Source organism: Astatotilapia calliptera, chromosome 13 (assembly GCF_964374335.1).
Source record: "Astatotilapia calliptera chromosome 13, fAstCal68.1, whole genome shotgun sequence".
In the NCBI taxonomy this organism is placed as follows: Eukaryota; Metazoa; Chordata; class Actinopteri; order Cichliformes; family Cichlidae; genus Astatotilapia; species Astatotilapia calliptera.
The window spans coordinates 6,166,648-6,193,998 of NC_137434.1; the positions used below are offsets into that span (position 1 = coordinate 6,166,648).

The 27,351-nt window shown below is 41.9% G+C and overlaps 1 protein-coding gene across 3 annotated transcripts in view; it reads left to right on the forward strand.

The window, feature by feature from the left end:
• The window catches only part of inpp5a (inositol polyphosphate-5-phosphatase A), a 153,703-nt gene that overhangs the window by 68,051 nt on the left and 58,301 nt on the right, over nucleotides 1–27,351 (forward strand). For all 3 annotated transcript variants that reach the window (XM_026190029.2, XM_026190031.2, XM_080287730.1), the window contains 2 exons: nucleotides 22,768–22,831; nucleotides 24,374–24,477. In XM_026190029.2, coding sequence (XP_026045814.1) covers nucleotides 22,768–22,831; nucleotides 24,374–24,477 — 168 coding nt within the window. The remainder of the gene's footprint in view (nucleotides 1–22,767; nucleotides 22,832–24,373; nucleotides 24,478–27,351) is intronic.

Genomic DNA, 27,351 nt, shown 5'->3' on the forward strand with positions numbered 1-27,351 from the left:
GAAGCTTTCCTTTCAAACCTTTTTAAAAATGGATTATAAAGACGCCTTTTGTGCTCATTTTTAACTCTATATTTGTATTTTTGGACTCAGCTGGAGTAGTTTTGCCTGACTCACAGCTCAAAATAATCCATATTCACCTTGGTGCAGCCTCTCAGTTGATTCGCAGTTTTAAAAAAGCTGTTTTTGCTCCCTTCTCTCTCCATTTAAGCCAAACTTCCTCTGACACATACAGTGAAGTTACAGCGATAGATTTAATGCTCTAGTTAGCTATCAGCCTCACCTCTCCTCATATCCATCCCAGGAGCATCTGCTCCTTTTTTCAAAGAAGAAACATCCAGTGTGCCAGGCCAGACTGACCTTAATCACCCTCAGTGGAGTTCTCTTGGAGCGATTGGTTACATTGATCAAAGAGGACCTACTACCTCAAACCCACACTCCACCCTTGACACCCCCCCTCCTCACCAAATGAGCTGATAATTAATAACGGCTGGCTCTGCTAACACCAGTCAACAGACAGCATGATGGATCGGACATCTTGGATGCAAACCAATACAAAGCCAAGCTTTTCTCCATCCCTCTTGAAAGCCCCCGGGTGTCCTTTTCCCCCTCCAGCATGATCAGGGATGCATAGTGTCACCCACCTTGCTAATTAAATCCTCACAGGTCGCTGGTGTTTTTCAGCAGGGAGGCTTTCTATCTAGTAACTATTGGCACGTATTTAATAATTCATGGAGTTAGATCATCTGAGGACACGGTGTAGGACTTGTGCTGTACTGTTGCAAACTTTGTGGTCGCAATTCATTTCATTTTACCTAATTCGCAGGAAATTAGCTATGATTTTTCAGCATTCGATTTCCACTAAATGGTGATCACGACGGATAAAGATGACGCAAATTAATAACAACTAGCTCTGAGAAAACTCTTATCATCCATCTGAAGGAATCGCACCACTGCGGGACATTTGCTGCCAAATAACAGCAGCTTCAAGCGGTTTCCTCCTCCCAGCTGTCACTGAGGTGGTTCAGCCACAGTGACAGCCGCTCCGCAGAGTCACTCTGTCTCATGACAGCTGTTTGTGGGTTTGTTTGTTTGTTTGTTTTTGCATCTTTTTGCTGAATGAGCTGAGCAGTGACAAACGTATCCATGACCGATGTACGCCCCCGTGCTAAAGGCTTCCTTTTAATCACCTCCTCTTGTTTTGTCAACACGTGATGTGGCAGCCACTAATTGTGAGATATAGGTATTTTGTCGGGGGGATGATTATGTTAGCCGCTTCATTAGCCCGAGTTCACAGCGCGTGACTTTTGCATCCTTTTGGAATAAGTATAAGTATAAGTTGTATAAGTTAAGGGATATGATGAAAAGGAAGAGACACAAGGTGGAAGGTGGAGCTCATATTTTTAGGCCCTATCAGAGCAAAGTGATAGCTGGACTTAGAGGTATGGCAGTTGGGCCCAGTGTGGCCCCTAACCAGTGCAATTGGATGTAATTGGTGGATCTGGTCTTAAGAGGGAGTGGAGGGTCGGCGGCTGTGGGCTGTGAGTCTGTCATAATAACAACCAACAATGTGATCATTTCATTTCCTTTTCACTTACACATCACCTCACTGCACATGGAACAGGCCACAGAAGCACACACACACACACTCAGGGACAAGGTTAACGTTGGGCCCCATTTATTTCACTCCAACAATGACTCTAAATAGCCTTTCAAAAGCGGAGTGAGGAGGGAGACAAAAATAATCCAATCACACAATTACTGCGAGGCTTCATTCTATAGTTAAGTGCATTTTTATTGTGTAACGTTTCGTTTTTTCCTCCCACCCCTCCCACAGTCTCTATTTTTCCTGCCTCGCTCAGCAAGCGTTCTCTCCCTGCCACTTCTCATCTAATATGGCCATAATTGGGTTTGGTTGCACAAATCAGATTTCAGCAATTGGGTTATCCTCCTCTGAAATTGGAGAGATCTGTGGGCCGGCATGGGTTGAGAGTTAATGCGCTTTTGTTAAGCCCTCCTTTTGGTGGCCGTGGCGGCAACACTGGACTGTGCCACTTAAAGCGGGCTACCTGTCACTGCGGACACTGCTCCGAATTTAGCCTCCCCCCCCCCCTCCCAAAAAAAAAAAAAAAATCCCACTTCCCCCCTTGATATACATGCACCATTTATCCACATCCCTCACCCTCTGCTTCTCTTCAGGCAAATAATGACATTTGAATCGAGCATTAACAGGCTTAATTACTTTAAAATTGTCATTTTAATTTACACTGATATAGTATTGATCACACAAGCAGAGATTAAGGCCCTCAGTGGAGCGGTTGATGTGGAATTAAACAGGGCCGGGTCCTCCTGGGGCCCGCCTGGCCTGTCCTGCCGCAGCCAGAAGAGGAATGACATCCTCCCTCTAATGAACTGGCAGCATGCGCAGACATGAATTTCAGGCCCCGCTGGAGAAGGAGGGAAATAATGGGGTTTGGGGAGCCATGGCGGGTTATTCATTCACTGCCATGCACCAATTCTCCTGTGATTCATCCCCAGACCCCCCAGACCCCCACTGCCTGTTTGCCTGCCACATTCAGCTCGCCTGACCTTTCTTCTGCCTAAGTATATATATATATCCCTTCTGTCCTTTGGGATCACCTACTCCCCCTACCAGGTGTCATGTATAGACGGAGAAAGGAGCATGGGGAGGCATTAGAGTGGTAGAGGGAGCCGGGTTGAGACACCTGCAGCGAGCCACCAACACCCCTCTCTCTTCGGTGGAAGTGGCGGTCCGTGATCCTCCTTCACATCCTCACTCGCTCACTGGCCTGCCTGACGACGACGACGCTGTCACTGGGAATTGATCTCCTCACTTGAGCCCGGTGTCACGCACAGCTGGTTAATATCAGGGAGAGGAAATCGTTACATTAAACTCAAGCAATTTCTCTCCGGTTTGGAGAAAGCCTGCGGCTCCCGTGGCAAGGACCCTGTTGTGGAGTAATTAAAGCAGAAGGAACAACCTCTTGACACTTTCCTCCAATCAACACACTTAAACAGTCACATTGCACACAAGTGCTTTTAATGACGGGCTCTTAGAGCGAGTGGCAGAGAAGAACAAAGCTGACAGTATTTCAATGCATTAGCTGTGCTTGGCATGAGACAGCTCCTCTAAAATGAGTGTACTTTTTACCCACTTTCTTTTCACTTGAATGTGTGCAGAAGGCAAATGTATAAATCAAGTTTTTAAATGCGCTAATAGAGATGAAAGATTTAAGTCAATTTCAGTTCAGTTTCATTTAGATGGCACCAAATCACAACGATAGTTGCATCAAGCCTCTTTATATCGTAATCTAAAGACCCTACAATAACAATCAGACGGCCTTCTATGAGCTTTTAACAGGAAGAGACTTCCAGCAGTGGAAGTGAATAATAATAAAAGAATAAAAAAGTTAAACAATGTGAAGAATAGAGCACAGCATCGGAGGTGCTGTCTCAAACTATGGCTGCTTGCAAACAAAAGCTTTAACATTTATGAGCTATTCCCTCTGTGACATGGATCTAATAAAGTTATGTCTCCTCCTCCTGTGTCTGTCTCCATGCTACCCCTTAGCTCGGTCGTGATTACAATTGGAGGACACATTGTGAAAACAAGGCTTCTGCTGGCACAGCTGAACTAGATTTTCTTCTTTGTTGGTGTCCCAAACATTTGTTCTGGCTGTACTATCGACTCAATCAGCGCATCCCTTCACGCTGCCTTCCTGTTGTTTAGTTTGTAGGTGTAGGTCATAGTAGCAGTCACAATTGGATGGTGAGATTAGCTTTTGCAGGTCAACTTTGTAGCTGTCTGATTGTTCAACACAGGACTGCTGTGTTTCAAGCCACAGCCAAAGATGATCCCATCACTCAAGTCAGCTTTTGTCTCAAAGTGTGCTGTGAATAATTGCCCTTGGTTTCATGTGCTTATTCATAGTCGGGTTATCAACTACAGTAGAGTGCTTTTGTAGTGCCTGTAGATTGGAGGGGCAAGCACTGACTTGAAAGCTAAACAGCTGCTGCTACTCAGTGAGGCCAGCAATGAGAAGAATCAGCCTATTTTATTAGAATATTTTTATTGCTTTAGATTGCCGTAGAACACCTCTTCAGAAGCCGTTATATTGCTCGCCACAAAAAAACACCCGTCTTTTAAATAAAAATGTAATTTTACCTCCCAGAATTCAGGAGTTGCTGGTGGCCGATGCTGATTAGCGCAGCTCGGCCTGTGTTGTGTTCTCTCCCGATTGTCTCTAACTTTGTTGTTGTCCTCCACTGTGTGCATGTCTGCAACTGTACAAATGACTTACGGAAACAGGTACATGTCATGAAATCAGCCAGCGATGGCTTTTTGGCAAAGGTGAAAACAGAACTTAAGGCTTTGCTTGGCGTTGAGCCATTTTGACTGCCAGCATTTTCTAAAACAGCATGAAAGGTCCAGTGCAGATTTTTTTAAAAAGCTGGGGGGGGGGGGGGATGTTTTTGAGGTCCTCGATTGATTGCATTAGCTGCACCTAGATATCATGAGGTGGAAGCCATCTTGACGATGAAGGCTAAACAAAACAACAACCTCTCCTCTCTCTCAGCTGACAACTCCCAGTGACGGATATCGAGACGTCTCCAATACACGTAATGGACTTGGCAAGACCTGAGGTGGCTGGACTCGGGTCTTCTACTGCACTTTGTCATCCAATCACCTTATTCTAATGCTATTGCATTGTTTAGTCAACCAGCCGTCCATTTACATCAACCCATAACCACACAGCCACACCACAGGAGCACTTAATAGAATTAGCAGGTATTGTGCAGCACATTTTAAACACATAGACCATTTTAAACACGCACACACGCCAACGCACTCACGCACACTCAGTCACTCCCTGGGCTCATGATCCCCTGTTTGCCGTCAGAGTAATGGCATCCCAAGCTCTGCATTCAGTGTTTGCCTCTCACCTTTAACTTGCCATAACTTTATACTTTCCCCACTGCGGACAGTTTATTCACTTCTTTTAAATGTCTAGCCAATATTGTTGTCATGTTTATGTTATGTACTACTTATTAATAGCTCGTAAGGCACATTTGTTGCATTATTAAATCATTTTTCACTCGCTCTTCATTAGGAAACAGGAAGCCGAAGCTCTCGGCTGAAACAGCCGGTTAATTATAGGCCTCATAACTTCCTAATCTGGTTTTAGGGAATGTTTGCGACTCTGTTCAGCTAGCCAGCACATAAATAGACAAAAATGAAACGGCCACATGGCTGGGAATTTGCAGTCATATGCCCTCTTTTTCCCTTGACTGAGTGCTTTATTTTCCTCTTCAAACCTCAACACTCCACTGCCATCTTTGCAGACAAATTGCTCTCATATGCTTCTCCCTTATGATTAACAGGGAACAAATTCACATCAAATAACCCCTGTATTGTCTTTAAGCCTCATTTTCTAATGACATTACATAGGGCATGTGTAAGTTTATTTGGAGTGACTCATCTATGGGCTGAGGGGAAATGAGCAATCCCTTTGCCGCCCCCCCCCCCCCCCCCCCCCACCCCTCTGTTGAACTGTTACCTATAAAAACAGCTGTACGCGCTCAGTCAGAGGGTGTTTCCTGCTCGGTGTAATAACAAGGCCCTTTCTCCTTGTCCCATTCCTTGGCCGATTGATTTTTGTTAGGAAAATTAATGCAGTCGCGCTAAGGCTGTGGAGGTCAGAGGGAGACGGGCTTGAACAGATGAGGGGCGGTGCTGGGTAAACAGAAAGGAAGGAAACAGCTAGGGGACCCCCAGACTCTGTCTGATGAAACTTACTGTGCATTTAACGAAGGCGGAGCATGCAGTCGCTTATGATGTATTGCCTCTGTCCTGTTTTATGCACACACCAAAATAAATCTCTTATGACTGAGCAAGCAAATATACATGCCCATTTATTGACTGGGCTCACTCATCCCGTGTTGTTTGGTTTTCTTGGTCTTGTTTTATGTTGTGTGTGATTCTCTTTATTGCCTTGACACAAGCTTAAAGGCAAAGATAGATCCTTTACACTTTATGAGATTCCTTTAAAAACTTGAGTCACGACAGTCGACTTCTCGCAGTCAGCAGACCCTTTCATTTCATGCAACTCCTTAAAGATTAGATGCTTAGATGCTTTGTTTGTGTGTCCCCCCCCCCTAAAAGTAACACAATCATCCCAATGAATAGACATACCTCTGTTTGACCCCATAACATATCCAAGTGGTGCCTTTTATAAAGGCATAAAGCAAAGCATAACCATGTTTCAGTGAATAATGTTTCCCAAGTGGGAACCAATCTAACACAAAGGGTGCCCCAGTCAGCTGGCTCCCTGCACAAGTTCAAGCCACAATAGCACCCTGTGTGCACCATGCTGTAGATAATTAGCTACTCATTAAAGAGCCCTCTTATTAGATTGGATGTTATGCTCTTTCAGTTAAATTCGAGCTCTTAGTTTTAACAGCCTAATTACATTTCTGAAAAGACGAGAAAAAGAAAAAAGACTTTTCAAAGCAGTCTCTGGCTGAATAGAAGTGATGCTTTTCTGCGAATTCAGAGATCCAAATCTTCTCTTCTTTGACTGTGAGATTGTAGATTTGAGATATTAGGAGCATAAATCTGTAGGAGAAGCTAAATGTGTAATTGTACAATGTATTTAATAGTTTGCTTTTAGCTGATATTCTGTACCCTCTTTATTGGCTGTACAACGACTTCTGTTTGCTGAAACAGCTGGCTAATCATCAAAAACCCTTGGTTAGCAAAATGCTGTGCATGCACTGTGTCTCAATTCATGGATCTCTTTTGGTAAACTTGTGTATTTTCACAAGTCAAATTCAACAAGCTACTTGTATCTGATGAGATACAAATATAGTAAAAAAAAAAAAACATTTTTTTTTTTAGACTTACCTATTCTTAACGTAGCCGTTCACACCAACCGTGTAATTTCGCTAGATGTAATTGTGCCATTTCGTTTTTGGATCTAGGAAAAAAATTTCCTCCCATTTTTTTTTTTTGCAAATAAACAGATCTGACCATCAGACTGCTGCATTTGGCAACAACTGTACTTGTAACTCAGAATTTGTACTGAATATATAATCATATGGAAATAATAAAATGTGTATGATACATGTGTGATCCCAACTCTGCCAACAAGAACTCAAACTGCCCCACCGACGTCCTGAAATATGTACAAAGGCAGTCACCACCTTTAACTTTAACTGAATCTCCATTTCTTTCTTCTGTTGTTTAGACACACTAGGACACCAACTCATCATCACTTGATGTTGTAAAGACCTTGAAAAGATCCCACTGAAGAAGTATAGAGTCCAAGTTCTGAAACTAGTTGGATTAAACTAGATTTCTTTAGTTCTAATGCAGAGGCAATCTTTTCCAGGCTGTTATACAACGATGCACTTAAAATAGCATAAAATGCATCTGCAACTCCTTGTAGGTGCACTGCTACAATCTGGAGGTGGCTGTAGCTCAAGAATTAGAGCAGTCCTCTACTAATCAGAAGGTTGTTGGTTCGATCCTTACATACCAAAACATCAAGCTACTGAATGCAGAGTTCGTCGGAGTGGGAATGTTCGATAGAGAGAAAAAAGTACTTGTATGAACATGTGTATGTGAATGGGTAAATGCTCTGAATGCTCAAGTTCTATGAGAATTAAACAATTTAAAGCTACATCTTTATGGTGTCACCTGCAAAACCACAGGCATGTTAATGTAACAGATGTAGTGTACACAGTGTATTAAGCTCCGCTTCTATGCGACATGAAGATCAACAATACATTACCACCTGGTCATCTGTCGAGCACTCAAAGGGGGAGACCCAGGAGACCTGCTGCAGACCTGCTCGGGCCCCTCCAAATCCTCTTTTCTCCTCACATTTCTGTGGGTGTGATATTTACAGGAGAGCAGGCGAGGGTTTGCTGCCACTCTCGCCCCTGGCACAGGACCTCTGCTCCCTCGCAACTTAAAGCTGTCTTTTAAGAGAGGCCATAGGAACAGCCGGATGCTGTGATTGTACGGATAAAAAAGAAACATCTGCGTAAGAAAAGTCCCCCTTTTTTTATTTATTATTATAATAATACAATAAGAGGGGAAAAAAACGCATGACATAATTTCTTGTTATCTAAGAAGCTAAGGCTGCATTTACATTTGCTTTTCATGCAGCGTCCATGTGCTCTTAGGGGCGATGCACTGGAGTATAACTAAGCTAGCATGCAGGATATCCAACCATTTAAATCAAGCCTCTGGGAATTTTACATAACACATCATTGGAGAGCATTGGTTTTTACATAAAGACAAAGAAGGCCACAAAGAGCCACCGGACGGGCGTCTTAGCCTGAGACGAGCTGCTGCGTGTGTTTTTGCAGACTCCTCTAAAGCTTCACGGTCCTGTGGTCACTGTTGTGCGGCGAGAACGCCTCTGCTCATACTCAGACAGCACACAGACAGAAAGCTGCTTATTTTTTTTATACATCCCAGGGGGAAAAAATGATTTTTCTGAGCACGACCTCAAAACTGAACCCTTTGCTCTGATGGGGTGACTACCCGATCCCGAGCGTTGCGGAAGCGCTCTTGAGTCTTCGCGCCTTAGGAAATACTGTAGGCTGCCATCGATTGTCCCTGTGCAGCAGGAGCTGTCATATTTTATAGATGTTTCATGGGATCGCTCATGATCTAGACGATGTTGCCTTCATTTAGAAAGAGTTGTGTTTGTACTAAGGGAGGAGGAAGGGCTCTTGATGCAGAGAAATGGGGACCTTCGTGATAAGTTCTTCTCACAAGTGACAAAGTAGTGCCACTAAGATGCAGCAAACGAATATATTTCATTATGGGGCTCTGGAATAGAGCTGTTTCTCATTGGGCAGCCAAGGATGCCACTTTATCATTACAAGGCCACATGAGCGAGCCACAGGCAGCGTGGGACAGAATCAAAGCTGCCACTGGACACAAGCTGACTGATTACTTTTCCAGCTCACATCACAGCTCTGACAGCTATCCCAGCATCCTCAGGGACAGTTGAGTTTGCTCAATACTGATTATTTGATGTCAAAAGTTGCGCCCACTCTGGCCCAGATGTTGACATACTCTATATGTGTTAGAGTTCAGCTCAGATTTTAGCATTGGGTCACTATCAGCCCAGGAACCAGTGATCTAGTCATAGAAGCAAGGTGGAGGTGTATCTTTTTAAAAAACAGCACAAAAATATAAATTGTTATCAGTTCCCACTGTTCATCTGTCAGAATTTTCTACGACTTTACCTGTGGTAAATTTAGTTGATTGGACATGATTTGGATCCATAGTGTACATTGTAATGAATTGTCCGTGAACCTCAGAGACAGGATTGTATTGAGGTGGTATAAAGATGAATGCAGCAATTTACATCCTTGATGTTAACCTGCTCCAGAGCACTCTGCACCTGGGGACGAAGGTTAATCTTCCAACAACCCTAAGCACACAGAAGATTACAGAAGAAGAGTGGTTGCAGGACAACTCTGTGAATGTCCTTGAATAGCCCAGCCAGAGACCAGACTTGAACCTGACTGAACATTTCTGCAAAGATTTGAAAATGGCTGTGCACCGATGCTCCCCATCCAACCTGCTGTTTGAGGTTCTGCAAAGAAGAATGGGAGAAAGTGCCCAAAAACAGGTGTGCTAAGCTTGCAGCATCATACTCAAAAAGACTTGCGCATGTAATTGCTGCCAAAGGTGCTTTACAGAAAAGGCTGCAAATACTTATTTACATTTTTATAGTTTAGTTTTTTAGTATTTTTAATACATTTCCAAGAAAGTCAAACAAACTTTTTTGAGGTGAAAAATGAATTTAATCCATTTTGGAATAAGGCTGTAACATGAAAAAATGTGGAGCAAGTGAAGCACTGTGAATACTTTCTGCACGCACTGTGTGTGTGCGTGTGTGTGTGTGTGCGTGTGTGTGTGTGTGTGTGTGTGTGTGTGTGTGTGTGTGTGTGTGTGTGTGTGTGTGTGTGTGTAAACTTTTCAAACTTCCTTCCAGTCTTAATATAACTCCAGTGTTCAGTTACAATTATATTGCTTCCAGTCATCCTACAGCCTGTGTGATCCTAATTTAATCAGTTCTTTCACAAATGAGTCCTCATGAATAGGCACAATATTGAATCAGATAAAAATATAGATTGATGAACAGTCCATGACAACATTAGCAGCCTTTCCAAAACGCGGGGTAGAGGAAAAAAAAATCAATGGGCTCAAAGACCTGTCATTTGCATGGGCCTCTTCCCCTAATGGGAATACTTTTTATAGACGGGGAATTACAAGTTGAAATATTCTTTTTGATTATTGGACATCCATAGCCAAATATGATTTACATTAATGAGCATAAGTATATTAAAGACGTTGTATCCCCAGCATGCGAAACAATTGAATAATGGCTCTGGCAACCAAGCGGTGGCTTGAGAAAATAGAGAGGAGGTAATGTCACTTTAATTACTAATGGATAGCCTAATCCAGACTTTGATTTTTCATCTTTAGCAACAATCTAATAAGGCAAATATTCATCATCTTCATATCCCATTTTGAAATGAGGATTTTGTCGAGCACGGACAACACGGTTATTTAGAGAAAGTGGCCGTTTACGCCGGCCTCTTAGATCAACGGTTTATTTAAAGTTGATTTTCCTGTGAGGAAAGAAGAACGGTCCTTTCATGCCCAATTGCAGTTGTCTGAAACACTTAGAGTTGAGAAGTTGATCTTGTTAGGAGGAATAGACGTTGTATGATTCCCCTTTAGATCAAAATAATAATTGTCCCACACATTGCTCTCCGGTGTTCGTCAAAGAATACGCGTTCCATCCCGTGTTAGTAGTAGTTGGGCTTAAATCTAGATTAAATTGTGCACTGTAGCGTTTTGACGTGAGATCATTAATGTTATATATTTAGACACCAATCTTATCATTGTGTTATATAAATCATGGGGCTAGGTGACCTGAAAAGTGCTTTGATAAACTGCTCTTTTCAAAAGCACATCTTTTCTTTTTTTCTTTTTTTTTCGAGGAATCTTAAATGCTTTGATAAATTTAGGCAAATTATAATATACAGCTCTCAATAGATGTTTTTTAATGTCATTTTGATTATAATCTAATGTACTGCCTCTCCGCTGAATCATCTTACCTCAGAAACATTTATTTATAAATTCATTACACAAGTCCTGACCATGACTATGAAGGACACGCATATGGTTCTGAAAAATGAAAGCAAATCAGAAGCGCCGTAGACCTGCAACCTTTTAGTGGTCAGCAGGGGAAAAAGCCTGCAAATCTCTGACCTCAGGAAACACTTGTTTATGGAGTTAGTTCATAACTATGAACGCTCGGTTTCCACAAATAGTGAAAATGCACTGCCCGAGGCTTTAAAATGAGTCGTTGAGGTCAGCGTGGAAACTTCCATCTTTTATATACAGTCTGTGATCACTACGTGTGGGTTGGTTGGACCGGTGGCCAACTCTGTCAGCATATTTATAAAACATTTGTGTTAAATTTGTTTTTGTAAATGACTTAACGTTGCCACTTACTTACTTTTCCTTTTGTACTATGTGGTGTTATGAGACGGACTTGTCTTCTTTTTTCTTTATTGTGATAACGTGGAGTAGATAGAAGTTAGAGTAAAAACAGTTGTCCAGTCTGTCAGCGATGTGTGACCCGACAGTGCAGAAATGTGTATTCGCTAGCAAAGGTGTGTGCCTATTTGTTTTAGTCACTTTTGGTTTTTTTGTTTTGTTTTGTTGTTTTTTTTGGTTTCTTTGAACAAAACTTCATTTGCGTATTTACATTTGAGAGATAACATCGAGGATTTTGTGCAGGCTGAGCAGACATTTCATAAATTGGTTTGTGAAATACACCTACTGTTCTGCAAATGTTAACGGAGTTTTGAAAGTAGCTGAAAAAAAGCCTCTCCTTTATATTACTGTAGACTGTGATACTGCATACAAGGCTGTGGGAGCTTCTTGAAACAGTAACAGTGTATAACAAATCACTGAATTAAGATGAAATGAAATTACAAACTGTATATTGTTCCCCATGTTCCTTTTTTTCCCCATTTCCTGTCTGTCTTTTATGAGTCAAAGTCAAACGTGGAACATATATATATATATATATATATATATATATATATATATATATATATATATATATATATATATATATATATATATATATATATCATTGCAATAGATTTATATTCGTGTTGAATTCGTTAAATGACCCGTGATTAATTATAACTGTGTAGTCTGAACTAGTGTGACCAATTGCTTTTTTTTCATTGGTCCCAGGGCAGCAAAGCTTTTGCAAATAAGCCCAGATTCCTTTAAGCTAAACTGATTAAACAATATTTAATCACACTGCTGTTTTCAGTCTGAAGTGATTCTAACAGAAGCTGACATGCAGTGTAAATATCCCCTGGCATAGGGCCAATCTTAAAATTGTGTTTTGCACTGAAATTATGGATAAAGAATTTGCTAGAGGGATTATAATGAAATCGAGGCAATTTTGGATTGCTTCTGAATTTGGAGACAAATTTAAAACAGAATGGCCAAAATCAACGCAGCACAGGCAGAGATATCCTGGCTTTAGACGGAATTTAGAATGTGTGGTGCACCAGATACATCCTACATTTCCCATAATGCAACTCAGTAGTGTCTTTATTAGAATCCCTATTAGTTTTAAATGCATGCATTGGTTTGTAACTCCAATTCATCAGCAGAAATAACCCTGTCTAGGCTATTTGCTTCTATGTGTTTTGATTTGGAGACTTTGTCAGGCTACATAAAGTCAACTTAAAGGTGAAACAGGCTTAAATCTGTGGTGGCCCTAATGTCTCCCCCCCCCCCAAAAAAAAGAAAAAGAAAAAAAAACTACATACAATACAGTTTTATTTCTATAGGACATTTAAAAACCAGAAAGGCGCACCAAAGTGCTTCACAATAATAGAGAGAATCAACATAAATCAATTAACAACAGTACAGATCGGGCACTAGCACTAGCATAGACAGAAGGTAATAGACCGGAAGAGTTAAGTAAAACAGTTATCGAACCTCAATTCAACAGGAAGGTCAGTTCATGAATACAAAATATCAACTAAGAAGTTAAAAACCAGCAATAAAATGAATTATAAGTTTAATAAGGGTATTAACCGTACGGGAAAACCAGGTTAAATAAGTAAGCTTTCAATCTTGATTTGAAGGATTGGATAGAGTCTGAGGCACGAATAGAAGCAGGGAGGCTATCCCAAAGTTTAGGTGCAGCTGAAGCAAAGGCACGATCGCCTCTGGTCTTCAGCCTAAGCTTAGGTTGGGCCAGGAGTAACTGACCTGATGATCTTAATGCTCAGCAAGGAGTGTACAGATTGAGATCAGTGAGATAACTGGGCGCAGTATTATTCAGAATTTTAAAAGCAAGTAGCAAAATTTTAAACTCAATGCGATATTTGATTGGTAACCAATGTAAATCGACAGGAGCTGGAGTGATAGAATCAAATTTTCTAGCTCCGGTAAGAAGGCGAGCCGCAGCATCCTGAACAAGCTACATAAAAAAAACCATTAAAAAACACGCTAATAGAAACACAAAATGACATCAACACTTTGTTTCCTGTAGTGTGAAATGTTGTGTCCTGCACCTTTTGGGCAACTGGATAAACTGGAGTCCACAATGCAAATTAAAAAAAGCACAAAGTTGGTTGTTAAGTTTCCTGCTTTTGGTCCCGCGCCTCATTTGCAAGGCGTACCTGCATCAAGCAGCGAAAAAATGCCCTCACCGTGGCTCCATTTAATTTTCTTTAACCATGAATTTATGCTCGCTCTTCTGCCATGCAAAAGACGGTTTTGCCCAACCTCATTAAGAGGTCACCAGCGGCTCAGGCCCCACAGGTGTAATCCCATTTACTTTGATCCTCAGTTTTTATGTCCTCGTTAAAAGCTGCTGAAGTAGCAACACGGTATTAGTAAATACGCAGCTGGAATATATATGAGCATTAATCATTCTCTCTATTGAACAGGCCACTGCTACCTTTACTGGAAACTGGGGAGAGGGCAGAAATGACGCTTTCAAATTCAGACGTTTTCCTTTAATTAGAAGTGCACCGAGGTATTTTTTTGTTTTTTTTCAATAAGTTTTAGAGCATGCATTGGATCAAAATGTGCATCATTTCTTTCTTATTGTTTTATCAGAAGACATTTATTCAAACCACTCTGTATAAAAATAAAAGCAAGGTGCTATTACTGTGTGTATCGAACATTTTTTAACAAAGTTATCAAAGTCTTCCATCAGGATTATGCTGAACCAGCCAATGGTGTGGTCTGGAGCACAAAAAAACAAAAAAACAAAAACGCAGCATTATAAAGTAGCTCTTTTAAAGTCTGAGTCATATCATGTAGACGCGTATTCACTTTTCTTTTTTTGTTGAATGTCATTGCTGTGATGGTTTTATTGCTTTAGACCCCTATGCCGGGCAGGTTAGAGGAGCGACTGCACGACTGATGAGCGTGGCAGGAAATTGGCAGATGGAAGCATCCATTTCACCGCTAATTAGGGGGTCCAGAAGCCCGCCGACTGACAGGGTTCAACCGGGCAATGTAGTGCCTGCCAGCTCCCATCCCGTGCGCTTTATAAAACGCTCTTTAATTCCCCGGCACAATATCATTAACTTTGTAAGTGGATGAACACAATGGACAAGCAATTTAATTAACTTCTACCATTGAATGTTGGAGGGGAGACTAAATGAAATTAATGCACAATATTTCCCAGGGAGGCAGCCAACCTTGGGAGTGGGTCTGGATTGTTGGCAGGTCAGGCACTGCCGTGGGTTTGGCCAATTATGCCTTGTTTAGACCCATCCATAATACTTTCTTCAAAAGAAAATAAAATCAGTGGTTTCGAGATCAATCATGAGCGTGTGTCGCTCTGCATTCTGGGAGATTTTAGAATAATGAAGTGGAAGCCCGGAAACACTCTGCCAAAAGCTTTGAGTCAACAGCGCTAAAATACAGGTATCATAACTGATCCGTGCAGAGCCGGGGGGGCTTACTTGAAGTAGACGATCAATAAATGCCTGAAATTGGGAAATACAGGAAAAGGAATACGGCGATATGTCCGGCGCCGTCACGTCACATGTCGTGTTGGAGGATGAAGCCTGTTATTATTTTGATCACCCAAACTTTTGCTTAAATAGGTCAAATATGAGCTTTGTTATTAGTCTAATGTGTCTTAGTGAAATTGAAGTAAACTTGTAACAGGTTTATGCTCTAGTTTAGGAATTCAATGTTTCAAATAGATTACAGTACCTACAGTTAGAGATCTGCCGTCTTACTTTTACTTTTATTTTACTTCAAATAACTTGGTTTACAAATAAAACTCTGTTTTAGGCCGTCTTTATATTACACACTACTAGTGTGCTTTGGTTGGCATATTTTAATAGTGCTGTCCAAAATGGAGTATAAAGTCCTCACTATGCACCTGTGACACTTTTACTGTAACCGTGTTTCACTGCTGTGCTACTTTTATTCTTTATCCTGCTACTGTAACACAAAAATTTCCCTGTGGGATTAGTAAACTGCCTTCTTACCTACATACCTACCCAACGAACCATTCAGTCGTTTTTCACAACTGAAGTTTTGTTTGAAACCGCAGATCACAGCTGCGCGCGAGAATGCTAATTATCCAAAAACCTGCCCAGTGAACGAATGTCCCCATTACTCATTATTATCCTCATTACTTACTGTAGCTGTATAAGCAGTCGAAATGAGTTTCAGGTGCACTGCCAGAATCTGAATCAAAGATCTGTGGTTCCTCTTTTAATTCTAAGGGATCAATACTGGTCCTGCTTTGCCCTGTAAACCAATTTTCTAGCAGAGCTCGCACATGATTTCCTTCCCAGGAGAAGCAGAAGAGCATTAAGGGAGAGTAAGCTTAACTTAAATCTTAATTACTGTAAAATAAGTAAATAAATTTACATTAACGTGCTTCCTCTAAGTATGTCTGTGAACACCCTAATTCCTTGCCTGCGTCCCTTACCTATGGTCCCCAGCACACACATCCCAGAGACAAGGGCTTCTTCAGGACGTGACGGATGGCTCCAACACTCGAGCCGCTTTCAAATCACAGGAAGTGACAGAGGAAGTTTTAATGAGAGTTTTGTCTGTGTATCCAGTCAGGCCTTCCAGGCAGCTGATGAATAATAGACACTGTGGCTCAATACTCTGAATACTCAATCAATGGCACTGGGAGAGGGCCTTGGCAAAACACATATGGCAGCCTGGGGTGGGCGGCGGGCTGAGGAGGGGTAGAAAATACTTCTCCATCTGTATCTCCAGGCTGAAAAAAAAAGAAAAAGCAAGCCACCTCTATTGATGCCTCTCACTTTTGTGCCAGGGTGTTTTCTTCGCCGGCGATGACAAACAGGCTGTTTGTGCGGTATTGGAGGTTTGTGCAGAGAGGCTCCTGTGAAGGTGCTCTTTTAGTTCTGGATCCTGCATATCAATGGGTCCCTCGCTGGGATGTGGAGGGCGGATCTTGAAAAAGTCAATTCCTAAATCCAGTAGCTGTTAGAGCACACAGCATGCAGTTCTATTGTCTACTAATGGATTTGCCTTTTGCACTTTGATTCAGTGTGCTTACAGTTTAGCCATGTATAAATGTTAGAGTTTAGTGATTAATAGGGATATCATGTACCTATTAGTCAGAGCTTATGTCTCTGCTTCCTTCTCTGAGCTGTGTGGGGCTAGCATGTGTGCCTGATGTATTGCAACACCATTTCTTCATGACAGCATATCTGATTGACCTTTCCGATAAGACTGTGTGTGTATGTGCGTGTGTGTGTGTGTGTGTGTACACATTTGTGAGTTGTTTTTGGGGGTTATGATTCTGCGTGCAGGTTTGTGTGGACGTGTGGCATCACTCGTGATTTGTCAGATGCGGGGGGCTCCAGGGATTTCTGAGCAATGAGATATAAACTGGAAAACAGCCCATTCTTGTCTGTGCTCTCCAGAAGGCAAAATGCCACGGAAAACTCTGAGGAGATATTTCTCTGCAGGTGGCTGGAACAAGCTTGTAGTCCACAGACAGATAACCCTCATTACAGGGCAAGTGTCATCACTTTATAGGATTATTATGCTCTAATCAAAGGCAGTATTATTTTCACCTTCATAATAATTTCGCACTCGCCTAGTTATTTTAAGGGAGTGTTTTAAGGGAACACAAGCATTCGGGTTACGATACAACCAAACCAAACAAGTTTTATTAACCAAGCTTACTTAAAATTGTTGCCACATGGTTTTCTGTGGATTGACTAGTGGATTAATAGGTCAGTCACTTCAGCCCTCACACGCACCCAGTCCTCCTTTGCACTGAGGAATTCCAACAAGCACACTAACACTCTGTTTTTCCTCCTAATAAAATGGTTTAGTGCCTTGGCGTAACTTGTGGCTTGTTTATAACCTCTGTCATGGCCTTGATGTTGTTATGTTCCCACAATTCATAAATTCTTCAAGTATTTATGGTGCAATCTTATCAGTGAAGGAATGACTCCCAAATTACAAAAACAAGACTTTACTTGTGAGAAGCTGCATTTTAAGCTTGAAATAGGCCAGAATTACAACTGCAGTCTAAAATGAGACCGAGTGAACTGCAGTGTTACAGAAAAAAATGGCACTGGAATACCAAAGAAACCAAAGAAAAGATTAAAAACTATAAAAATGTGCTATAAAGACTTCGGCTTATAGACTGTATCCAAAAGATAGCATGCATGTACGTAGTTAGCTTCTAGACTGCACTGACTGAATTATCAGCAGGCTAATGTGAGCTGTTTGTTCATATCTTGGGACATTTGTAATGCCTGAAAACTAACAATGAAAACAGTAAAGAGTATATGGGAGAAACCTTCAACCATGATATGAATGTCGACGTTACATCGTTTGTCCACCAGAGGGCACACGATTTCCTTCTTGGCAACACATGTTTGGAATACCACATAGTCAGGCGGAGTGTAAAAAAACAAATTTCACATTCAACTTGATTCTGAAAAATGCACGACACAAATTTTTTTGCTTCGATTCTTCGTTTAAACTTTGTCGTCGCCATGTAAACGCGTACGTTTCACCCACATTTACTCTTAAAGCAGACGCCTGGAAGCACGCCTGTGAGTAAAAAGTTCCCGGGCAGGCCTCGGTGTTTACACAAAAAGACTGAGAGCACAACAGCAGCAATGATGACGATGTTGTCATAATTTAACATGGAGCCAGAAGTTATGTTCCCCATTTAATGTGAAATGATACAAAATTTGATTTTAGCTAATATCTAATAATATTAAAAAAATAAAATAAAGGTTGGACTCATTCATTTCATTATTATTATAACCTTAATTAAAATTTACATCATCAGAATGTTATTCAGTGTGTAACCACCACATGGTCCTTTAAAGGCTTACAAAAACACACTCGTTCACTAGCACACAGTAAAATACTATCAGAACTATTTTTGCCTCCCGTTAACGTCTAAAGCCTTCCAAGAAGACAGAGTAAAGGTAATGTTTTTGTGTCTTAGTTGAGATTGCCTACTTTATTGTATTTGAAACTAATGTAATTAAGATTCTATACTTATTTTTGAACATTTTTATTTTTATTTCAAAATGGCATGCACAATGCTGTATGCGGTTTAAGACATTGCAATGTCTAGAAAGGAAATCAATGAGCAGTTAATTTTAAAAGACCTGCAATTTTTCTCTTTTGAACATTTATTATGGCACATTAATAAAGCAAAACTCAACATTACTCAGTTGATGGAAGAATCAATAGAATTAAAATAATCTTAAAAATCCTACGTTGTTCCAGCTCTAAAGCTAAAGCTTCAGTGACAGCATTTGGCCACCACTATGTTGTTGTTGTTCTTGTGTGTGTGTGTGCGTGTGTGTGTGTGTGTGTGTGTGTGTGTGTGTGCGTGTGTGTGTGTGTGTTTTTACAAGTCAGAACTGACCACATGTGAACGAGTGGAGTTGTCAGCTGTCATGTGTTGTGGAGAAAAACCCTGGATACAGACCGGGGACCACCACAGGCAGCTAATGATACCAGGCCTGGTCAGGAAGCTGCATGCATGAAAGCTTTAACAAAATCCAAATGTGTCAATTACTTTAAAATAATCCCCCATTTTTAAACCATTTTTTGTATTGGGATGTAATTATACTTATTAGTGCAAGCTATTGGGAGTCTATGGGCCAGTTTCAAATGATCCATCAGGAAATGAAGTTTTTGGCACTGCGCCTTGGTTGTTCAGCCCTAGAGACCTTTGGCATTAAAAAAACAAAAAACACAAGGGCCCAAAGAGCAGTAAATCCAGCCTTTTACAAACAGTCCTCATCCACAGATGTGAATCACTGACTTCTATTGCCACAAGAAGCAGTAATGCACAATAAACACTTAATTGCATCACCTGCTTTCTAATTAACACCCGTACTGCTCGCGTGTTCTCATCGTCGTCCTCTACAAACCCACGAGCTGCACTACAGTGTCCGAGAGGCAGCAGAGCATTACCCTCTGAAGCTATACAGCGATGACACCGGAGTGTGTATGTGTCAGCTCTCCTGGGGACTGGCCCACTCTCCCTTAGCACAGATTGGAGGTGAGACCTTGAAGAAAAATTATTACTTTTATGTTTGCTTTATGGCTCATTTTTCACATTAAACACAGAAAATCTATTCAGAGGTCACAGAATTCCTGCTTCTCTTCACGAGCCAAAACTAATTTTTGCAGCCCTCGGTATCGATAAAGCATTCAGCGGAGCAAAGTATGCAGGCTATGTACTGCCGCTCTCAAGTCTCTATTTTCCACCAGCCAGTCTATTGGGACTTGTTCAGGCCGTATCTGCTGGGTGGCGGGTCGGTAGGGGGGGGTTCTGGAAATGTCAACCGCACACGTGCACGGAGAGAGCGCGAGCCCAGCCGCCGTGGTGTCAGTGCGCCCTTATCTGTGAGTGGTGCAGCCAATAGGACTTGTGATAAGAGATAGCATTGCCAGATCGAGTCATAAAACCCCAGCTTTTATGGCGCGGTTATTGTCTTTCTGTCTACAATTATAGTGATTACTCATTTCCCCCTTACCTCCCCCTGCGGACCTCATGGTGCACTTAATAGACTGCATTTTACTAATGGAAAATTAAGTAGCCGCTGTGGCAGTGGGGTTTATAAATATGTAAAATATACTTTTAATTATTTCAAGTGAATCTGGCAGCTAATCAATAAAGAGGGACGTGACAAACATACGTTTGACACAGGCCATTGTAAAGCTACTGGTAAAAGATAAGCATGGCCTGTCAGCGCAGTCCAGCCCTAATGAATATTTTGAGCCTGTCATGTAAAGAGACAAATGGATTAATTGCGCCCTGCTAATATAATAGCTTCTTCATGGAGAGTGCGGGAGAGAGGCAGGCAGGCAGAGGAGAGGAGAGGGAGCCCAGCAGCTGCTGCTGGGATCTGAACCCCAGTGTCAGATGAATATTTATTAGGGTTGAGGGTTAAGTAGATTTTTGCGATTACACGGATAGCCACTTAAGCATAGTTGTTTATAATTTATTTGATAATTGATTCATGCGGGTTTGTTTGATGTCATATTAATTTTATATCTGGTAGTCACAGGTGCTGGGGGCAAGTGGAGGTATCAGCCTCAGCTTTTTTTTTTTAAAGAAAATAAAGTTTAGATTATTATTATTATAAAATCTTTATTATAAAGTTTATTTTTTACTTTTATGTTTGGATGAGCTCCACAAAATGATTAATTACTAATTATTTATTTAACCCTTTAACACCAAGTGTGTCGTATTTGAGTTTTTGTGAGGTTTTGGGACCTCTACCACATCAATGTGTGTGTGTTTATCCTGAAAAACAAAAATGCCAAATGTAGCAAAAATGATACAAATGGAAACACATATATGCACATTTTTTAACTTGTCAGAAGTTTAAAAAAATCTAATTTTCTAATAATTATTTTTGGTTCAGGCTTCAAAATCAGAGACGCTGCCCATCACCGTTCCCCTGAAATAATTAAGTTTTGGGTTTTTTAATAAAATATTATAGTAGAAAATGCTCTGCTTGAACAGATGACGAACACGAGTCTATTTTATTCAGTTTTGCCTGGTAACAAAGTTACACCCTGAATGACTTGCTAACATTTTTGTCTATTAATTTTCAGTTAATCTAGCAGTAAGAGGCACTTTGACCTGGTGGTAAATAGAACAAAAAATGCAGCTGCAAATTAATTTGTAATAAAAATAAAAAAGGAAAATTCCTCTTCTTTTGTAAAAGGAAATATATCACAATAATACGGCATAATGGTCTTTTCACTCCTCTACTCTGTGAAATATTCACACAAACAGCAGCAGTTAGCATAGTGGCACCATTTTGACAAATGGCACCTTTATGCCTCCCTGGCCCTGCTTTCCTATCCATCTCTGTGTCCAGGCCCGTTGTTGGCACTTTAAGGTGAAAGAGAACATAAAGACAAGTGAGCACAAATAAGTGTAGGGGGGCCTTCCTGGAAGCTGTCCTCTCGCAATGGGAAGCTGCGACCTTGAGTCCTGCCTTCGCCCAACGCTGTCCCCTCTCATATGCACCCCCCCACCCCCTCCTCCTTTTTGCCTCCGTCTGAGCAGGAGAGGGATTGACGGCAGTGGTTCGGGTCACCAAGCGCGGTTCTCATCAATTAAATGTGCGACAGTGTTTTCTGTCGGCTGAACTTATATGTCAAGGAGATGGGCAGGACCTCGTGTTTGTGCTTTTGACAAATCAGCAAATGTTTAATCTCAAGATGTGCTGGGCGCTCATAAATAATGCAGAGGCCAGGCCGGGCCCGAACTCTCTCCCAGCGTGTTGGAAAGAGTGCGGAAAAAACGGGAAAAGATCATGCATTGAGCCCCCCCCCCTCGCTTCTGATTTCTTCTCCTTCTTCCTTCCGTCACATCCACCATTACTCATCTATCATTTCCTGTACATTCGCTCTTATCTTTCTCACTCTTTTGCAATAGTTTTCTCCCTCTACTCACTTACGTTTTAATCTGGTTGCTCTGGTCTTCATAGCTGAAGCTCCGCTCCGCTCTCTGGCTCTGTTTTGAAGGAAAAGGAGACTCGGAATTATCCTAAATCAAAGGTCTGCTATCTCAAAGACACAGGGGATTGAGCTCGAGCTTTGCCTCGATTTGCCCTAAATGTAAAGAGGCCAACAGAAAAGCAGTGTAGCGGACTGTGAACCGCATCAAATCCCCCTCTGCACCACTCTCACTTCTTCCCACAGACTTTGATTGGCTCGTCCACCGACTGGGAAAGTTTCCTGATTGTTCACAGGGAAAATTAAGATTTTAAGCCTATTGAAGTTGATCTTTGCTCATTGAAAAGTCCATCTGAATGTGTCCTTTGAAAGCTCAAATTGTTGACTCGTCACGTTAGAAGACTCCAGAATAGGGTGCACAGAGGCCGCGCTGCGAGCGTACTGTACCGAGAGCACGGTGCACCTGTTGTTGTGTAGCCGGATGGGGTGTGTGTAGTGTTTGTGCAGTGTGCTGTGGAGTGTGGAAGATCTGTGCTGGCTTTGCTTTCAGCGCAGTTTATTAGGCATTTTCACATCAGGTCAGTCCTTTAAACACTGACGGTGTGAAAAGCTTTTGAAGGACTTTTAGCTCCTGACAAAACAAAAAGTTGATAAATAAATGTCTTTAAAAAAGTCTTCTTCTCTTGCAGGCTCTTGGAAGTTTATACTTTATCCACGACTCTTTGAAAAACATCCAACAGTTTGATTTCAAAGGTGAGCCTCACCCCACCTCTCTCCATCACATGACACACATACATCATGACCACTATCCTCTCTTCATTCCCCTTTATCACATTCCTGCATATCACATGCGACCGTTTGCAGGCTATTCCTGCTTCCATCAAAAGCAGTAGGCTGTGATGGGCTTTGAGGATAATGTAAAGGGAGCGGGACAGAATGGTAATGCTTATAAATATTAGGATTTAATTCATACGATTTCGGGCCTACAGTAATGGTGTGCAGCAGGTTATTGGACAGCTATGGCCGTCTCATCAGCCTGCGGTGTCAGAGGGCCCAGGGGGCCGGTGACCACGCTAATTAAAGAGGGGATATAGATGTGGAGCCGCCTCGCTTCCTATTAGACCCAAGTCAGCATTAGCACCAGTTACCCCAGTGAAGGACAGGGCGAAGGAAGGGGAGGGGTCACAAGAGAGAGCAGAGGCGCATTCATGTACCCATGTGCACACACATTAAGATTTGATTTAAAATCACAGCACCGGGCATCTGCAGATGTTAGTACATTAGCAGCTAATCGGGCATAATTTGTTTTAGCAGTCTCCATGTTTTTAAGAGTCAGTTTGCAATTTTAGTTTGAGCACGAAATGCAAATAATAAAATCTTCTGATCTCTGAGCTGGTGGCCTGTCCAGTTGGGCTGGGACTGTTTTAGCCACATGCAAACTTTCAGACAAATTTTCTGAAACTTAGCAGAAGATTTCAAGTGAAGTGTCATACATTTAGGCATTATATTTTTTCTATTAAAATATTTTCCATTAAGGAATTCCAAACAGATTAAAATCCCCCTAACCCTGGGTGGTGTAGAAGTGGAGGAGGGTGAAGAGGAGCCTGTTATTCCCATATCCAGTGCTACGTTTTTATACTTTCACTCTCCTAAAGTTGCCTTGCGTCATAGTAAGGCCTTAACTGGGCTTAGGAGAGGGGTCATCATCATCTGCCTGAAAGAAGTCACTTTAGCTGACTTTAAGTCGCAAACTAAAGATTTTAAACAGCTGTTGTGTGCCTGTGGTGACCACGAAACCTTCTATGACCCCATACAGAGCCAAGAGTTTTAAAAAACCCTGTGAAACAGAGTATTCAGAGCAGTGTAAAGATTGAATTTCTACATAAACTGACATTGTTATTGTAAACTTTGACTATTTTTAACATCAACATCTTTTAGTATAAGTGTACACACGGCCTATGACAGAATATAATGAAAATTCAGGGACTGCAGTGTTTTAAATCTACAGCATTTAATCCACTACAGTGATCCAATAATATCAAAGACAGGCATTTACTCACTTTACATCTCAGTCTGTCCTCCTCGTCCGAGTGCAGGCGTTCCTCATTCTGACCAGCAGGTGGGGCAGTTGTCTGATGAAGCTGAAATAGCTTTAAGAATCAGTCTAATTAGAAGATTAAGACTCACACTTCACTCACACAGTGTTAAAAAAAAGAACCTTCTGTGGTTGTAACAGTGTGTGTTTTTCTCCCCGTTCTTCTCCCTTCATCACTGTCAACCTCGCTTCCTCTTCAGCCAAGAAATTTAGAAAGGTGGTCGGGAAGGAAACCTGCTCAGAGACACTAGAAAGCACACCCACACTGGAGAAGGCGAAGTTTCCACAGGACTACTTTCCCGAGGTGGGTTTTGTAATAAACACACACGATTGGCTGACAGCCTTCTCCCGAGATGCCGGCTGACAGATGTTTTATTTACAGTGGAAGGTTATGTGTGCTCAAAATGTGTATTTCTTGATGTATGAAATCCCACTTATTGTTATGTACTGTATATACATCAATTTGTTGCATTTTTAATGCATATCCAATACAGACCTGAATATTCATATATTTAGTTTGCTTATTTCCTTTGCAGTTTTTATAGCTTTTTGTTTTTCCAGTCAGATTTCTCCCCTACTTCAGGGAAACCCAGTTGACTGATCTAAAGACAAATCAGCACAAAGAATTCAAAGAGAAAAAGTCCTTGTTGTGTTTCCCGTGTCCCGTGGAGCAGTTCCCTGCTCACGCCGCCTGTGTTCAGTTTTCTGGTTTCGATGTGCGGTGCGCCGTCAGACGGGAGCTGGGCGCCGAGCATATCTGTGCTGATATAGTAATAAAGAGCACGACCGCCCGTGTGTCATCCCCGCACTCCCCACTCATCTGTCAACCATGCTCCGACGGCCGCCTCCGCAAATATATGCAAAACAGATGGATACGGCCCCCTTCACACACTTCCCCCCAATTTCCGTCTCTTTCACACACTGCAGGACCCCCCCCCCCCCCCCCCACTCCCTCCAACCCCCTTCAACCCACCCACCTATCTGCCTACCCTTAGCCACCCTAGACACACACACATACTTACATACCTAAACAACTTCAGTTTTTTTCTCTGTCCCGTTCCAGAGATGATCTAAAACCAATTACACTGATTGAGGCGCAAAGCCATTTAAAATGATTGCAGCGAAGCATTGTTCTGCATTTAACAGGACAAGCAAAGAAAACCGGCACAACAGAGCTGGCACGGCGTATGCTGAGAAGGATGATGGGAGTGATGTAGAGAGAAAAGAAGTGTGTGTGTATGCATGCGTATGTGCCGTGTAGGTAGGTGTGTGCGTGTGTCTGTGGCGGGGGGGGAGTGTACAGATGAGAAAAGTTTTGCCTGGTGATTTATGCCTCTTTCCCGGCTGGGATATGAATCTGGGATGATGCTCCAGAGAGCAGCACTCCAGATAATGTTAGCCCATTTAAAAAGAGCAGATTTGTGTAGTCTATCAGGGTCGCAGAGTATTTTTTTTTCTCCCCCCTGTCCCCCCCTCCGTGCCTGCCTCCCTCCTCCGGCCCCTCCGTAGTGAGAAATTGGTTGTTATCATAGATCACAGATACTGCTCAAACCTCTTATGAAAGATGAATTAATTTCACTAATGCTTTAATGCAAAGCTCTCACGAGGGAGGCAGACTGGTGATAACCCCTGCCTCGTCCCCGCTTCCTCCGCTCGTGATTTATGCCCTCTTTTAGTAGATGAAACCGCCTAGATTTGCCATCCATCTGCAGCTTTGAGGAATCCTATTACACGGGGATCTTGGACCGGACAGGACGCCACACACAGGGAGTCCAAAACCAGTTGCTTCGGTCCTTTTTTTGGGGGGGGGGGGGATAACGATAGGTGTGTGTGGAGTAGGTCTTGTGAGAGATGTGGGAGTGCATCATTAAAAGTCATCAAAAAGGACACAGGGGGCAGGTGTCTCGAATCCTCTGGGGAAGGTGTTCGAGTGACAGCACGCCGCTCAGGTTGGCCGCAGAGACAGATGTGCGCTTTCCTCAGCTTGTGGCTTACCTTTACCGTCCCCCATTAATAATGTGTCACAGCTGGTGACATCATGGCGGGAGTGTGGAGTGTTTGTGTTAGTTTAAAGCAAAATGCCATTCATGGCATCCCACCCATGAATCCATCTCTACATTCAGGGTTCTGTGTGAGAGGCACTGCGGCTAGTTTTCTTCCTTTCTTCCAGTCATTAAAGAAAAAAGTTAAAATGACAAAAACATAAAGCAGAAAACAACATATATAAAATTTAATATCATTTTTCATTTTGTATAATTTTTTTGTCACTAATTAATCAACTTACTTCTTCAATCTGATCTACGCCATTATAAAAAAAATAATAAGTAGTAAGTGTGTGAATAAATGATACAATTATATAATAGTTGATCTGTCTCTGATGCTCAGTGCTAGAGGCTTTGATTATACCCTTTTAGAGGGTGTTTGTTTTAAGCTGCTTTTGCAGCCATATCATTTTAACACCTTGATGTGATATGCCTGCAGCCCACGTATAGTTTAGCTTGTCCTCAAAAACCTAAGGCATGCAATTTCGATTGCTTTTTATAGAGCTGAAATTGCACAAGCATTTTTACACAAGCAGACCAAGCAGAGCCAATAGCCAGAAAAGTGGCTCAGACCTCACGGAGTTGATATCCAGCCCAACATTGTCTTTTTTTTCCTCGATAATCTTACTTATTACTCACTTAACCTAAATCACGCCCTGCTTTCAGCTCTGAAAGGCATCATAAAGTTCTGAAGTTACTCACTTTCACACTTTCTGTTCGATTCCCATTTAAGTGGCGGCCTCTCCATATGCAAAGCGTCGTTTCTTTCCGGAAATCCCGCCCTGAATTATAGCTGTGTTTGTGCGTTGGGGGGAGTGAAGCGGGGACGTTAATTGAAATGCTGAATAAGAAGGAAGTGGACAAAATTGCAGATGCTATTTCTTCCAAAAGGTCGCGGTGATGGATTTGGCGGCTTGTCCCCCCCTCCCCCGTTATTCCGTCAATCTCCTTGCCCCCCTCCCCCCGGTGGGATTCATGTATTTATTTGTGTGGTGCGGTAATACACGCCTCCAAAAACCATTGCATCATAAGGATTTGTCATTGCCTTATATAAATAAAGTATACGACCCAGACCTTAATGTGCCCTTGCTATTGATTGTTTTACACAACAGTAAAGAGAAGGGGGTGAAAAAAGA